Here is a 17,709-nt window from a genome sequence, read left to right on the forward strand (position 1 = left end):
CATTACTTGCTATCATTTGCTAAATAGCAACCAGGGCTAACAGTTAAACACTGATAGGAGCAGCTTTTCTTTCTCACCTGGAGGCTCCAGCGGCCTCGTGGCTGCTCACCCCAGCAGTGCACAGTCATGAGAGTCCAGTTCTTCAGTCCAGCGGTGGAGGCATCATAAGGCCTCGTATCCAACAGCACCGACACTGTGCCACCAGGAGACACCAGGCTTATGGATAGGTCACCACGGCACGCTGCGTTGATACTCACTCTCACCTGTTGAGAGACAGATGGCAAGCTCCATGAAGGAATAGTTCCACATTATAGGATATTCACTTTCTCATCTTCTTCCTATAATAAGCGCGATACAACTGTTGGGTGAGCTAAAACATGAAAAAGCTGCTAGCAGCCACTTAGCTCCCTTTAACATAAAGGGAAACTGTCGATCTGATTCTCTTAATTAGCCTGACTGTTTTACATGTATCATATTCAGCTTTTATATCAGTTTGTTTAATCTGCTCGGGTAAAAAACTTGTATTTTTTGTGTTAACTGAGAGTTTCTACCAGAAGATTTACAACATCATATTGATGAGAGGAAATTACTGTGCTGGGGTAAAAGATAGTTCCATTTATAATGTCCTATTAAACTGCAGATTGCTGTTTTATACTGTTTTAAATATTTTTGTGCAGTTTAAACAAAAAAGAGACAACATAGCAATTGGCGAGTTTTTGCTGACAGATTCTGCTAACCTTGCACCAAGTCAATATTAACTAATTTCCGTTGTTTCCATTTTTTCCCCCAGTTTTAGTCATGCAGATTTAACCATATCTACACTGTAGCTTAATATATATGAGACAACTGGCATCCATGCTTTCATCTGACTCCCTCCAAAAATGGCACATTTTTCTAGCACTTTCTTTGAATGTGCCTTCTTAATCAATTTGCTGTTTTAATCTTTGACATCCTAGATAAGACATGTGATGAAGGAACAAACAATGTACTTCCCTCCCTGATAAGGTCCGCTGACTAATTATGAAAATAGAACAGAGAGTGCTGTATTGCTTAAATCTAAATCTAAATCCAATAAGTATTGTCTGAGATAATGTGGCACATAGATGGACAAGCCAAAAATATGTCCATAGCCAGGCGAAGACAAAGGGAAGCAGGTGAAGAAAGTATAATAAATGGAACACGATTGTGCAGGATATTAGCTAAATGATTTAAATAAGCCCATATCCCCTGCCACCACCAGTAGCACCCAGTAAACACCCTCCCTGTCCCTGTTCATCACAAGCAGCACATCTGGTGTGACAATGGCACATCGCAGAGAGAGCCGCCAAGCTGCAAAAAGACTGACAGCCCGCTCCTGTTTACGGCGTGTTACCACGGCAACACATCCATCAATCACACCTCGCAGCGATGGCCTGACCCACGCTTTCTGCCAGGGAGCAGAGCCGCAAAGATGAAGCCTTTTCAATTTGCATGCTGACACACTCTCGCTCGCTCTCCTTCTCTCTCCTTGCCATTTCACAAGTACACACATTCACAAACACAGAATACTCGCACAAACTGAGCCACGCACAGACACGTACAGTACGTATGCCTGCTGACACAATCAAGCATAAACACATTTGCATGTATGTGCCTGTGCTCAAGAAAACTCAGTTTTGCCATTTTCTGCAAATTACACTGCCAACACATTACACATCACAGTATGATGGTTTTTTTTATCTCCTCTATTCTCAGATAAAGCACATGACACTGAAACCCCAAAACAATTTATATGGCATCTTCAAGCTCCCTTGACTGTAGGCAGAAGTTAACTTTTGAATGCACTTGTGCTTGATTTCTGTCCTGTAAAGGGCAACAGGAACATTGAAAGACTATAGGAGCAGATTTACATCACACTTAAATATTTTAAAAAGCATCTTCATCAGTCACTTTATTAGTACACCTGTATGTGTAGCATGTTAACGAAAGTATCTAATCAGCCAGTTATATGGCAGCAGCTCAAAGCATTTAAGCATGTAGACAACTTGCTGAAATGGAGCATCAGAATGGGGAAGAAATGTTACTAAAGTGACTTTAAATGTAGCATGGTTGTTGGTGCAAGAAAGACTGTTCTGGGTATTTCAGACGATGCAGTGATTTTCCCACACAATCATCTCTAGGGTTTAAAAACAATGGTGTGAAAAAAAAAAAGATCCAGTGAGCAGCAGTTCCCTGGGAAAAAAAATGCCTTGTTGATGCCAGAGGTCAGAGGAGAATGGCCCGACTATGTTAGGCTGATAGGAAGGCAACAGTAACTCGAATAACCACTTGTTACAACCAAGGTATGCAGAAGAGCATCTCTGAATGCACGTTTCTTCAGAAGAAGACCACACTGGTCCTGTCAGCTAAGAACAGCAAACTGAGGCTACAGTTTTCACCTGATTAATGACCTAATTTCTGCTCCAACACTCGGATGATATGGTTGGAATTTTTCATAAACACCAGAAAAGCATAGATCCATCCTGCCTTGCATCAGCAGTTCAGGCTTCTGGTGACACTCAGTGACTGGACTGACACACACACACACACACATACCTTCACACACTTCACTACCTCAAGCACCTATCTGTACAATGTCACGCAGACACACACACACACATTAATACATCAAGTTACTTTTTGCACAATGCTCAGTCTTTTGCACAACCCACTGTCACTGTTGCACTTTTCTATTGCACTGTTGTGTCTGCATTGTTCTGTTCTGTCTGGTGTTGCACTGTTTTTTGCAATTTTTGCACACTTGCACTTTATGTAGTCCTGTGTTGATTGTCTGTTATATGTACATGATTGAAATGACAATAAAACCACTTGACTTGACTTGACTTGACGGTGGTGTATTGGTGTGAGGGATATCTTCCTGGCAAACTCTGGGCCCTTTAATACTGTTTAAACACCAAAGTCTACCTGAGTATTGTTGCTGACTATGTCCATGCCTTTAGCAGGGTAACACAGCATGCCACAAAGCTCATATCTTTTCAGACTGGTTTCTTGAATGTGAAAACAAGTTCAATGTACTCAAATGATTTCTACAGTCACCAGATCTCAATTCCATAGAGCACCTTTGGCGCGTAGTGGAACGGAAGATTTGCATCAAGGATGTGCAGCCAAGAAATCTGCAGCAACTGTATGATGCTATCATGTGAATATGGATCAAAAACTCTGCGAAATATTTCCGGCACCTTGTTGAATCTGTACCATAAAGAATTAATGTAGTGCTGAGAGCAAAAAAAGAGTCCAACCCTAAACTAGCAAGGCGTACCTAACATGGAGTGTAAATGTATATGCCTATGCTATTGAAAAAAACTCACTTTTGGAATCTTTCTTTGAATTTTTCTGTTATAGTTTAACATTTTTGAAAACAAGCCTGTTCACTTTCTTGCTGTAATTTTTTTATAGATTGATATGTTATGGCTCATATCATGCACACAAAGACAAAGGAGAAGGTAAAGTCTTTATAAAGCCTTTAAAAAATGGAAAGGAGACAAGTAGCCTGCTTCTGTTTTGCTGAAGTCCACCTGCTAGCTCCTCTGAAATTCACTAATTCACTGTTTTCAGTTTTCTGTGTATGCTTAATCTGGAGAAAACTTCTCAGTGAGTGGAGAGTAATATTTCTTTGCAAGTAGGTGAATAATTACATTTACCAAAAACAAATTAATGCCAAAAAATGTTGTAAAATGTCATGTATTTAATCAAAAAAATAAAAAATTACCCACCTGGACATGCTCAAGAGTGTTGATCTCATTAGCCCTTCCTCGACAGGCTTCTGATTGGATGTTCACATTGACTCCTTGCCCTGGATAAAAGATTCTAGCCAATACAAAGTCATTACCTCTGTAAGTCGAAAGCCTCAAAAGCCTCTTTTCACATGCTCATTTCACTTTCATATGTATGCATAAAGCAGTGACAGGACAGATGAAGTTGAGTTAAAGATCATGGATGCTGATATCAAAACCAGTTTCTTGGGGGCTAATCTGAAAATCCTTAGCAGATAGAGTCAATAAAGTTTTTTTTGAAAAAAAATCTTTGTATTTTACCTGGCAGGATCAAGCGTGACTTCTTGTGTGCACTTCTTCTGTGAAGGAACACTGTGGAAGTGTGCGGCCTGCTGCACCATCAGCCCTGCATCCAACAGTCCAAAGCCGTACCTGCAACAAGGAAGGAAGAAGCAGTCCATTATGTGTATTTGTGAATATGATGAGCAGGAGCATGGTGTTGCGTTTTTATCCTCACAAACGTGAAATTGGAGGCTTTTTATGTGGGTGGCTGAATGTGGCTGCAGGAGCAGAGTAAGTGCTAATGGCTCCGACACGAGGAGGCAACAAGTCATTGACGAAGATGATGTTGTCCTCTGACACAATCGCTTCCCGCTCTGTCCGTGCTGAGGCTGAGGGCTGCTGTTTGTGCGCCTGTAATTGCCTGGAGGATTGATTCTGAACAATGTGCCATCTCACGGACTGTAATCAAGCCTCATTATTCATTCGTTACTACCCCAATCTTGGGGCTGGAGACACAATGGCCGACCCTTAAGCGGCGTTGCTGCCTGGTGACTGTATGACCACTGCTTATCATGCTCTCTTCTCCACTTTACTACTCATCCCTTTTGAATCTTCCCCTCTCATCTTTCCTCTTTGGCCTCTCTTTTTCACAGAGCAGCCTGCTATTCAGTCTTGGTTTCCTCTCTAAATTCTCCTTCACCCTCCTTCATCAAACACAAATTTCTTGCATCAGAACTCTTCGCAGCCGCCTCAGTGATGCTGAAATCACAGTCTTCGTAAGTCTCTCTTTAATTCTCCCTCAAATCTTTCATTTTCATGCACTTCTCCGCTCACCGTTCCCTTTTGTTCAAATCGCGCTCCTCAGACTGAGTAACGGGGCAATAACAACCTTCATCGCCCCTCCTTCTTGGAAATTCAGAGGGGGTGACAAAGAGCTAATTCCTGCCATTATTACCATACAGACCTTATGACGTTAATCTGCAATAAGTGAAATTCATTATCCTGATGACGGGGTCTCTCGGAGCAGCAGAGCGAGAGACGGAGACAGGAGAAAGGAGAGAGCTGATCAATAACTCAATCTGCTGCCCTGCATGGGGCTCCATCTCCTCTGTCTCAGACTGTCAGTGTTTCGGAGGAGGAGACGCAGGATCTGCAGCCCGCATCATGCTCGTCCTAACAGCACGCAGTGCAATCAATGGACACAATCTAATCAGCCACTATCACCACCAGTGACTTTTAGCATGTAGGGCCCGGCATAACAGCATTAAGCAGACGGCTGTTTGGGGTTGAGGTGCACTACAGAAGTTCAAGGTTATTCAGAGGTTTTGTGAAAGCTGTGAAGAGCTTGAGCAAAACACAGCCGACAACAGCTCAGTGCAGAGAAGTGATTCCTCGTCTTACCCCCTTTATCCTAATGAGTTCTAAATGTGCTCATTGTATATAAATGAAGATGACAATGTCTTTATTTATTGATCAATGTGTGTTTAGAAGTCACCAAAACTGAACTGATGACTAGGAGCTGTGGCCCTGAATTTGCCCTAATACATATTTAAAGATGGATTGCTGTTATTGCTTAATGTTTTTTTGTGTTGTCAGTGCACCAAAAACTAAAGTACAATGTCTCTGAACTCTTTGTAATTTACTCTTGAATATTTTAGATAGACTGTTTGATTGAAAACAAAATCTACATGTGAAATCTACACCTTTTTGCTGAAAATGGTGCAAAAAGAGTTTTTCCTTCCCACTGTTGCCAAAATGCTTGCTCACAAGAAGTCATATGATTGTTGTGTTATTCTCGTATGCATTATTGTAGGGTCTCCCTTACAATATAAAGGGCTTTGAGGCAACTGTTGTTGTGTTGTTGGTGCTGTATAAGAAAAATTGAATTGAATTGAAAATGCATAGTATTTAAGTAGCAACAAGATAGCTGTTGCACTGATGCACATTTGAGGTTCGCAGCAGCTTCAACTATTTGGTAATGGACAGATAAACCAATCAGGCATAATATTATGATCATCTGCCTAATATTGTGTTGGTTGGCGTTGGTCTCCCTTTTACTGCCCTGACCTCTCGAGGCATGGACTCCTAGACCCCTGAAGGTGTGTTTTGGTATCTGCGCCAGATCCTTTAAGTCCTGTAAGTTGTGAGGCAAGGCGTCATTAGATTGGAAATGTTTATCCAGCACATTCTACTGAATTGGATTGTGATCTGGGGAATTTGGAGGCCAAGTTAACACCCCAAACTCGCTTCTGTGCTCATGTTATGTCAGACTCGCCAAGTAGTAAGTCTGACTTTTAGCTTTTTTAAACCTTATTTTGGGCAAAATGTTTTTTTTTAATTTTCAGATTTAATAATGAACTTGTTAAGTTTCAGTGTGACCAGTGAAATTAAAGTTACAGTTCTCTTTCTAGTCATGCACACAGGGGCATTGAAATAACTGCTGATTGCTGACAGTTGTTTCGTGAAGAACTTTGGACAGCTTATTAAATGTCATGTTAAACATTAAATGTCAACACTACATAGCAGTTTGTAATGCTCTGAGACAGGAGCTTACAAGCCACAAACACTATCTAAGCAGCAGCCATAGAGCACTTCAAGGAGCAGCTGTCAATACTTGAAATTCCGAAAGTTACCAAAATAAATTAGCCAGATAGGGGAATAGTTGGAAATGGGAAAACACAACGGAAACACTAGCACTAAAAATAGATTACCCAAGATATTTCACAGTGTGGAGGAAAATTGATACCTTGACTTCTCATAAAACAAACTGTTGGTGACCAGGCCTTGCCACCATGCTCCCTCTTAGTGATTAAATGTATCCCTCCTACCCAGCGCCCCTTAGCAAGAGTTGTGCACCTATTAAATCGTATGGCTCCCACAGATCGATCGGGCTTGCCCCAGCTCCACAGCCATAAACCCAAACCGGCATACAGTGTATCTGATAGAGAAAGCTGCAGGAAACAAGTTCCCCCACGAAAGAACATGATGAAAATGACAGATTTTATGTCCCCTGCCATGTCAGTGAAAGAGCACTACTGAGCCGGGGCACTTTTCAAGTAGACTCCCCAGCCTTTTCAGACGTCTCATCATCAAGAGCAAGGACTGGAGAGAGTCGTGCACCTTCTAAATAGCATTGTGATTTCTGGAACGAATTTGTGAGTAGTTTGATATCAGGATTGCATGTGATTGAGATTTTTATTTTCTTTCATTTTTTTGGAATCCTGCAAATGTCTTTAGGATAAAACCCACATAGTGTAAAGCATATCAAGTAATTAGTCAGAAAAACACAGTCATCCAATTTTCAACTTGTTCCTTCTCCACCTCCTGCGTGGTCGGAAGGAGGCTGAGCCAAGCCGATTACAGAATGACAGCCGATCTTCTGTCCACGCAGCACGAAGCATGTTAAACCCCCTCCGACCCCCCGCCTCCTCACATATGGAACCCACGGTCCTCACATTTTCTCTATCCACTTTCACTCCTCGATGGCAAATGCCCTTCCAATCTCTTACTCCCTCCTTCTTTTTATCTATTAACATGAAGGCCACTCCCCCCACCCCCCACCCCCCAACCCAACACACACACACACACACACACACACACACACACCGCTCCATGGGGCCTCTTTGTAACTGTCGAGGAACCCTTTTCACTTTTTGTTCTGTGGGGTTTCCCAGGTCCTTTCTCTGTTGATATTCACACCATCTGCCAAAAGCAGAGGAAGGTGCACACAAACCCAACTCGCACTTAGACATAGAGATCTTTGGGGGTCTTAAGGTCTTAAGGTCTTTCCTTCGTCTTTTTGCACATGGCGCTGAAAACACAGCTTTAACAACCTCTATCCTGTAACCAAAACAGATTTCTGCAGCTACCAGGGGACCCAGCTACGGCGGTCTCAACCCTTGTTTGCAGTGGTACGTCCTGCTAAGTCCCTCCCAATAGAAGTGGCTGTAAAGAATCACTCAAGCCGCACTAAGCAGCTGCCTGTGAGTTAGGTCATTTTCCCAGGAGCCACAGAGTGGGCATTGGCAGGACCTCAAAAAAGGGGGACACCATCTGTTCAGCGCCTGAAAAGGTTGGTGACACCTTCTGTGGTACCAACAACTTCTAATTAAGTGGCCAGGAATGCTGCAGCAGCTCCAACGCATGATTGGTGGACTTGCCTTAGTTACCCTCTCCATCACATCTGGGCACCCACTAATGAAAAATGATCGATGAGAGAAAACAAGATCGCTTGGTGAAAGTGATGTGACTGTAGAAACCTAAGAAAAACTAGATTTTCTTTTGTGTGGGTTTTTTGTTTTTTGTTTGGTTTTCTTGCCCTCCTTTTGTTGCTCTTAATTGAATGTTTATCAGGAGCATAAAACAACTGCATTAGCCCTTTGGTCAATCCCAGCGTGGTTGGTTTCGGTTATATCATAATGCACTAATTTCATTAACATTAGGATTTAAATGAAATAACAAATAGACTTAACATTCTTCTGATTTCCATCGCTCTTGCAGCCAAATCTGCTGCTCAGAAATGTTACTAATTAGGCTTATTAAGTAATTAAGAAGAGGTCTTAATTATATCTGCGCCACTGGGACCTGCACGGCTGTAATCATGAAATGCTGTGCCGCGCAGCTCAGCTTTGTTGGTGTGGATGTTACACAGTTTCATCCATTAAACTGTTCTGAATGTGTGTTGGGTTTTTTTGTTTTTTCATTTTTTTTTTTTACAAAGAAAAAAAATAGATTTTGAAATATACTTTTAGTGCTGTATTAGACAAATATCTGCATGATGTTAAATTACAGAGAGAGAAACACTCAGCAGCCTTCAACAGCACAGTCTCAAAATGCCAAGTGAATTACCTTGTGAAGAGTTAAAAGTTTAATGAAATATATTGCGGGGAGGAAAATGAGGGGTTTGGCACGGACATGGGACTTAGTCTCGGGAGAATGGGCCCCGAACAGCCCTCTCAGTTTTCTATAGCCATCAGTCAAAGCAGCAGCCACCCGTTCCCGTCTTTTACACAAGGAGACTTCTCTGGAAGCCATGATGATCTATACCCCATGACCTCACTCTCAGTGTCCAACATATTTTGATTTGTAGCTCGAGTGTTATTCAAACACAAATTCAAAAGAGGATGAAATTCGGCAGAGAGCTTTTGTTGGACGCGCACCAAGGTACAGTCCTTTTGGATGTCTCTGCCCTTGTGTGGAAGGAAAGACGGAGTGCGAGAGAGAGAGATTGAGTAGCCCCTGCACTACAAGCTTGGCAAAAGATTCCCACCCGGGTCCCAAGCGTTTTTCTTTTAGTCCGGACAAAGCAAACACCGAACCAGGAGCCTTTGTTTGTCTTTTCAAAGGAATGGAGATTTAGATGCCACATCACTAAAACGTGACAGAGCAAACGCACATGTAATGATTAAAAAAAGTCTGTTTTTGTACGTTGGTGACATCTGCTACATGATTTCATCACGGGAGCCACGTGGACTTTAAAGATTCTGTACACCACATGCAGGATTAGAGAATATAATTTGATGACAGGCTTGGGTTATGGGTCAGTTTGGGTGCACATATCATTACTGTTGCACATGGAACAAATCATAAAAATCATCTAGCAAATATGCATAATTTGGAAAGAAACAACAAAGAAGTCAATATGGAAACAGTGCTGACTTTAGTGCAAACCTAACAATGAAGGATACAGCATATTTGTGGTCAGTAGTTAATACCTAAGATCATTAATCCATAGTTTTATAAATATTTTAATGCTACTTGTTCTAAGAAGTTCAGCTTGGTTCTGGCCATTAGTCTACAGCCACAGCAAAACAATTTCACTTGGAAAAAAAGTGGATTAAAGATGAGTGTGCGGACTATAATGGAACTTTATTTTTTCTGAACCCTCCCCCCACCCCACCAGCAAAATATGAGAATTGCTACTTGTACATGAATTATGCATCAGTTGAGGTTTAGAAGAGTGCAGGGTCCCTTCACCCACCCCCTCTTGTAGCGCAGTAGGGTGGAGTGGGGTGATATGTCTGTGTTTGCGTGTGTTTGTGTGTGCGTGTGCAGGGGTTTGGGTGGTGGGGTGTACTGGCACCCCTCTGTTTGCCTGCTGCACCCCCCTGCAGGGAGACACGGCACCCCCTGCAGGAGGTGCAGCGCTCCGCTTCCCCCTGTCCCCCAGGGCACGCAGAAACATACATAAACACACGCTCGGCATATTCAGCCCAGTTTATCTGCTGACCCATCCATCAAATGCACATCCACACACACACACACACACACACACACACACACACACACACACACACACACACACACAATTACCATCAACATTGTGCGTCTCTGCGTAGAAGTAGAGTTATTATTCCAACACTTCAGGCTCACAAATACAGGGACACTTTAGAAATGTGTGGAAATTTGTTTTTAAAAAAAAAGTTTAAAGAGACGACGTTAAAGCAAAAACTTGAGAAGTACGATCATTTATGCAATTGAACAAAACTTGTACGTCTAAATAACCAATCATAATTTCAGGTCGGGGGTCCGCGGCTTATCCAGACTGCCCGTCTTCTTCTTTCTGATGCTGCCAAATTCAAATTAACACAAGGGCTTTGTTTCTCCTGCCCACCCACGCTCCCACCTACATAAAGAACCTGCACTTCCTCTCAATTATCCAACAATTACCTACACATAGCTCTACTCTCCTTCATAGGAAACAATATCATTGCAGAGCTACTCCGAAATGAAGTGATAGTGGGGACTGTTAGTCTGCGGATGAGCTATTTCTTTAATTATCCTGCACATGCACACACGTTCTCTCGCTCTCTCTTCTAAATAGTGGCGTACATATAGACCACAGGCTCAGTCACAGAGTAATTGGCTCAGCAATGAAAAAAAGAGCAGCTCTGGATAATTAATTAATCTATCTGGCTGGGGCAGAGACGCGAGGCCAGTTTTCCAACCCCACCAGGGAGCCAGAGAAAGACCCGCTTCCCTCGTACGATCTATGACCATGACGAAACGGAAATGGCTCGCCACAATGCGTTAGGTGTGTATGCACCTTCTCACACAAACATACAAGTACATGCGCGGGGCTCTCATATCAGCACAGCCTCACAAAAACACTGCAAAACATGCAGGTATGTGAACTCTCAACTGTGTGCTGCACTAACACGCTCTGGATGTGGATTTACAGACCTAACAGAGTTGTGAGACTATTGATCTCCGGTCAATTCTGCAGACAGACCAAATAAGAACAAATCAGACTGGTCTTGTTCAGACTCAAGATTGCATTGCTTTTATTTACAGAGATACAGTAAATGTAGTTAGGGAAATGCATGCAAATATTTTGGCACTTCTCCTTCCCACGTCCCACTTTTTCTGTCGTATTTTTTTACAGGTTCACAGGAATGTTAAAAGGACATGCAGACATTAACTGATGTTCACTCCTTGCTTTTAGCACAGGATGTTTCCTTGGGTCAAAGAAATCATCTTATGTCAGGTAGGAAACCTACCTGTTGACTAGAAGTCAAATGTTCTTGTTTTAAGATGCAGTGTCTTTTTAGCTTTTCACAGCTCAGGAACCATCAAAGTGAAGTGTGTATCACTTGGATTTTCCTTCCACCTTCATGTGGTGCATTTTGGAAAATTGCCTCCTAACATGGACCTATTGTACTTTTCTATATTTATTGTGATTTATATTTTACATTCTCTTCAACTGAGTTTTATTTATATAGTGCAGTCATCTCAAGTTGCTTTATATTGTAAGGCAACGGCCCTACATTAATACAACCCCAACAATCAGATGTATGTTTACATCATATATATTGAACCAATCCGTTCAATATCTGTGAGTGTCAAAGTTCAGACTTCACATTTGAGCAAAACACTCAGTTTCAAACAGTTTTTTTTACTCTTTAGTCGATAACCCTAATTATGTTCATGCTCACAACCTGATGTTTAAACCTTGTGTTTGCAAATGGAAGCCAATCAGAAGAAGGGTGGTGTTTTAGGAAGAGGAGTTAGAAAAGCTTGTTTGAGAGAAAGGATGAGCTAAGGGGCTGACCCAGCAGGCCTAGTACAAGATAAGTAAGTAATATTTTATTTAAATGTGGGGTGCACAACAGGGAGTTTAGTTCCTGGTGTATGGATAATTAGCTCCTGGAACAATCAGATAAAAAAGGTGTTTTTCTTTTTTCATGAAATTGGTACAGAAAGACCTGCTATCCATACAAACTGGTGATACAAGTGCTGAATGTAAGCTGTGGAAACAGTAAAGAGACCTCTGGCACATTTTCACCTGCTTCCACTGCGCAAGGAGAAGGGAGGAGTATGCCTGAAGATGTCAAAACTCAAGCAGTGCTCGCAGCACAAAGAACAACGTCACTGTGGAGCAAACGTTGAAGCACGTTATTCTGATAGTAAATACCATCTGTAGAAGCACAGGAACACCATATTGCATTGAGTAGATTGGGAAACAACGTCAAATAGAATTTTTGGTTATTTAAATCTTGGCAGAGGAGTTGAGGTGAGGAGTGGAAGGCAAGAGTGGAGCGCAGCTTTTCCACAACCATAGACAGTTTGTCTCTCAGACTCAGGGTGGGATCTGGAACTTGAGAGTATTTTCCCCCTCTTTTTTTTTTCCACCACAAGCCTGTGTTAGTGGTTGTCAGATCTAACAACAGGATGGGAGAATAAAACGCACACACCACACACACACACACACCTCAGCTGAGGAGGGAAGTGGCAGGTACATCACGTCTATGGTAATAGAACAGCAGATGGAACTGGCAGGCACACACAGCTCCTTGTGCTTTGAGACATGCACACACATGCTCTTGCATGCGAGTGCACTTATTCAAATGTTACAAAAACACACTGACACAAACACGCAAAAATAAGCTGCTTTTACCTCACAGTGCTAAAATATCACAGCTGAAAATAAATACACAGCCTTAATCCACACACGCGCTTAACAAGCTAGGAGTTTGACTTTCTCCTGCCAAAAGTGCTAAAAAGCGCAGGTCAGCTGGAATAAGATTCGTATAAGAAAAGGAGACGTGTCAGGATGTTGGTCCGAGAAGGTGCTGTCTGTTTCTGCTATGTCCCTGTGGGGCAGCACATGAGCAATGGCTTTGCCACTGGCCCTGATAATCTAGGAGATAAATCATCTTTAGTCACTCTCTAACAGCCTGACAGACAGACAGCCCTAAGTACCTGGGAGGGTGGCAAAGGGACACTTTAAAATCTCCAGTGATGAGGGGGTATCACCGTGAAGAAAACAGTTAGCTGCCCCGAGCTCCCTCATATTTCCCAGAGTTTCTGGCTGCCATTTTGGCTCCGTCTCAAGGCGCTATTCCGGCTCTATCTCATGTCACCGTCCTGGCTGCCATTCAATTCTCACGTTGGCTCCGGTTCAGCCTCCATTCTGGCTCAGTTTCAAGCTCCACAGTGGCTGTTTTTCAGGGGGCTTCATTGTGGCTCTGTTTCAGCAAAGCCACCCCTCCACCACCTCCCTCCCCATTTTCAGTTTCAGCACCCCAGGTAGCTGGCCTCCTGCCCGGCCTGCAGATCAGTGGGAGATCCAGGCTCAGGCCTTTTGTTTGGGGTGGCATTTTGCCTTTGTTTTCCCATCTCGCCTGTAATCTAAACACCCAAAACATCTCATGCTTGACAAATCGGCCCTGAGACGGGGGAGCAGCGGAAGACAAACGGCTGGAAGCGGTTCAACCCCAGGCAGGACTGATGGTGTCCGACTGGGCCTGACCTCCCAAAGGTTAAAGACACGTTCACTTACAAAGCAATCAATTACCCAGGCTGTGTGGGCGCTTTTAACCAACCTCCCCTCCTGCCTTCCACACAGCCGGCATTATTGATGAGGGTCCCAGCATACTGCACACTCCAACCTGGAGTGTGTATTACATTTCACAATTGAAATAAATCTCAGATTCCTGGTGTTACAGTAGTGCCTACCTGAACGTCTCTGCTGCTTTATGTAGTCTTGCTGCCCCCCCTCTCCCACCCCCCTCCCGCATCCTCCTCCTTCCTTCCTCCCTGCCTCTCTCCCTCCTCTCTGCAGGTTGTTGTAGCAGGTTTATTCTGGTAGTTGGGCTCCGTGGGCCTCGGCAGGCCCCTCAGCTGTTCCGCTGGGTTTGTAATTACCATTTCATTAAGAATGACAGTTTCGGGGGTTGAAGCACCATTTCATCCGGGTCTCGCGGGGAAGACGCTTGCCAAATTTACAGTGTGAGTGGCAATTATCTCTCTTCGTGTCTGCAATTCACCATTTTGTACTTAGTGGCTTGACAACGGCTAGGAACATTTTGCTGGAGTAATAATAGGTCTGGGATATTTACACTGTAGCCCACTCAAGCTTAGCTCTGTGAACAGACTGCTATGAGCTATCAGAAGAGATAGAAGCAAGCAAGAGGAAATACTACAGAGACAAGCACTACACCAGTGTGTACACAGAGTAGGTGTGGCAATAAAACGTGCTTTTTAGAACGCTGAAGGAAAACTGCTCAGTGTGGAGCGGTGCAGTTTGACTTTGGAGGCTCACTCTGTTTCACATATGTGGTCTTTCGCAGTCCAAATAAGAGCTCATTTAGTATATTGTTTTGGGTTCAGTCATTAAATGTTTTTTACGGCATCTGTAATGTTTCTCTTTTGGCCACTTGACAAAAATGACTCTTAACCTCAGTGGAGCTACTTGGTGAAATTATAAAAGTTAAAATGTGTGTTTTTCTCTTCCAATGCGGGGCACATAGGAAAATGCAACACTTTCATTATATTCCCAAATGCAATATATAACTTACCAACGCGGCTAGTCAGAAGTTTATCACCTGTTATTGTGAAGATGTTTTAAAGTATGTTTTTAAAGTTTGACCTAACCCCCAATCCAACCCCAGTTAATGGGCTAGGATAACTGGTGGTACTAAATTACCCATAGATGTGAATGAGTGCGAATGGCTGTCTGTCTTTCTGTGTTAGCCCTGCAACGAACTGGTGACCTTTCACCGTATGGCAGCTGGGATCGACTTCAGCACTCCTACGACCCTAAACTGGATAAGAGGAAGAGAATGGGTGGATGGATTTTCAAAGTTTGTTTTCAAACTGGATTTTCAAAGTGCATTATCTTATACGTGAACATGGCATTCTCATCCCTATTTTTCCTTCTTTTCCCATAAGGGAACTCTTTAGAATTTGATTGCAGCGTTAGACACGAGGGACCAAATCTGCAGTCTCAATCTTCCAAATTTTTCCCCAAAGTGCTCCAAGAAATGGCTGTAAAGAATAACAGATACAACTGAACATTATTAATGCCAAACAAAGGTCATTCACAGCCTTTAAGGGGATGAAGTGAGTTACTGACTGCAGCTCAGATCACTGACTCCCATGCCTTTGCAATGTGCTTGCTTTGCGCACATTGACACATAAGACAAGAGCAGTAAGATTGTACAAAATGTGCATTCATAGTTCTGTTATATCTAGCAACACTCGTAGGTGAAGTGAAAAAGCAGCAATCACAGAAATTCATATTGTTTAACCTCTTAAGCCCCAAGCCTAACTGATCTCCTGCCTTTTGCTCCTGTATCAGGGGGCGTTGGGGCTTAAGAGGTTAACAACATGAATAAACTCTCATCCTGAAAGATTCTTATAATGCTGCACTTTGCTGTTCAGGTAAATGTGACAGAAACAGTTGTTTAACCCACATAAAACAGGAGCTAAAAGTTGAATTCATACTGAAACGGTGCTGCTTAAACTATACGACCAAAATGTGACTGAGAATACATCTGATCACAGACTTCTCAAGAAAGAGATGAAATGAAGGCCAGTTTGGACATGAAAAATGATTGTGGAAACCAATAACTACTTAACTTTGTTTCATTAGACAGACATAAAAAAAAGAAATATTTATGCTTCTGAATATCTATGCAAATATCTGTGTTCCGCAAACAAGAGACAGGAAGTGTGTGTCTCTGTGTTTACTCCGCTCTCTCTTAAGAACAAAAAAATGGCAGCCATCAGCCTCGCTGAGTTATAGTGACATGACTCACACAATGTCTACTGCGAGTGACGGCTGCAGCTCTTTTAATTGCATGTCTGCGCTGAATGATGGGATACTTAATTCCTACACATTACACACAATTGCTTTTTCGCAGTGGCAGAGGCCCGGGGAGGCAGCCGAGGCTTTCCGTGGCCATATGGAGAGGGAGGCAGAGCCCAGGCTGAGTGATCGGGAGCTTTCCGCCTTGTCTCTGTACCAGAATGGCTGCTATACTGTACTCAAGCTGCAGGACAGGCACATGAAGACACACAAACACGCACACACACCTCAAACTGAGCACGCACAGAAGCGAGATGCGGTATCGGCTAAGGCTTAGTCTTAAAATGCTAGCAGATACATAAGCTCTCTCTCTCACTTGCAGTAATGTGAGCACAATCTGCACGGTCTCACACATACTGTACGCGCTCTCAGTTACATACACACTGTAATCTCACACGCAGAGGACATGCAAGCACACACAGGGAAACTCACATGTATTTTCTCAGATACAAACACTCACGCGTGCATGTAGATGCACACGTGCACACACACACACACACACAGTCCTCTGTGTGAAGTGTGTTGACAGTCCTGTCAGCTCACGGTAGCACCATCAGGCACCCTGCTGTCCTGTGAATGGGTCAATTCTCCTTCTTCTTCATCTCTCTTATCGCTCTGTCACATCACTTGTTTTCTGTTGAATCTGTGGTAAGAATAGAGCTCGAGCGCTACAGTAGCTGGATAATGCAGTATCGCTCTGACCCGAACTTTACAGACACAGGAATCTCAGTGTCTTAGTGTAACCAAACATACTGTACCCACATGTACGTGTGAATTTAAGGGGGGGGGGGGGGGGGGCAGGTATAATGGCTGAAATGTGCATGTCTTTGTGGATCTATCTACGGCTTTTGTATTGACTGGAGGAGCTGCATTAATTTTGTAGACATCTGTTGCCTCTTTTTGTATACGATTCAAGTAGCGTTTTGTGTTTTTTAGGATCCTGATATAGAGGGTCAATCACTGGATAAAGCACTGCTATTAGAAGAGTACAGGAATCAAAAGTAAATGGTAAAACTTGCCAGACAGGTAACCAGTAACTGTTAATTAAAAATATATGGAACATATTTCTTGAGTACTATGAAGTTCCATGGGCAATCACAATCATTAAAATGATACTTTCCCTGTAAAACTCTGATAATTACATAAAGCAGGCCGAATCTCAGCATTATCTATGTGGCAGAAATAATGCAAACCCAATGCTCTCCTCAGGTGCAGTGGTTGACAGCTCTTAGAGAAGCTAGTATTACTGTTCAATGATGTGTCCCTGGAAATACCTCGGCCTCCACAGATCCTAACACACCTCAGTGCATACACAATTAGGGAAGAGAGAGACATGTAGTATATAGTGAGGAAGACAGAGAGCCTGCTAATGCATTTAGTAGCCAGGCCTCGTTTAAGAAAAGCCCTTAATGACTTTAATTGATCTTTATTAGCTTCAATTAGAAAGGGACACTGGGGAGGAAACAAGGTTGTGATTCCTGCAGACGGCTCAGTGGAGGTGAGCAGGATCACAGCAACAGTGGGAGACAGTTTCTGAGAACTATGCTGGAAATAAATTTACAGCTGATGTAAAAGCAAAAGGCA

The 17,709-nt window shown here is 42.9% G+C and overlaps 1 protein-coding gene across 5 annotated transcripts in view; it reads right to left on the bottom strand.

Moving 5' to 3' along the window:
• LOC309717018 (PC3-like endoprotease variant B) overlaps positions 1-17,709 on the bottom strand; it is a 232,501-nt gene that overhangs the window by 23,730 nt on the left and 191,062 nt on the right. For all 5 annotated transcript variants that reach the window (XM_082551216.1, XM_082551213.1, XM_082551215.1 and 2 more), the window contains 3 exons: positions 4,074-4,184; positions 3,753-3,846; positions 78-263 (listed from right to left, as the gene is read on the bottom strand). In XM_082551216.1, the coding sequence (XP_082407342.1) occupies positions 78-263; positions 3,753-3,846; positions 4,074-4,184 (391 nt within the window). The remainder of the gene's footprint in view (positions 1-77; positions 264-3,752; positions 3,847-4,073; positions 4,185-17,709) is intronic.

Source organism: Aulonocara stuartgranti, assembly GCF_965226115.1.
Source record: "Aulonocara stuartgranti genome assembly, chromosome: 11".
Classification (NCBI taxonomy): Eukaryota; Metazoa; Chordata; class Actinopteri; order Cichliformes; family Cichlidae; genus Aulonocara; species Aulonocara stuartgranti.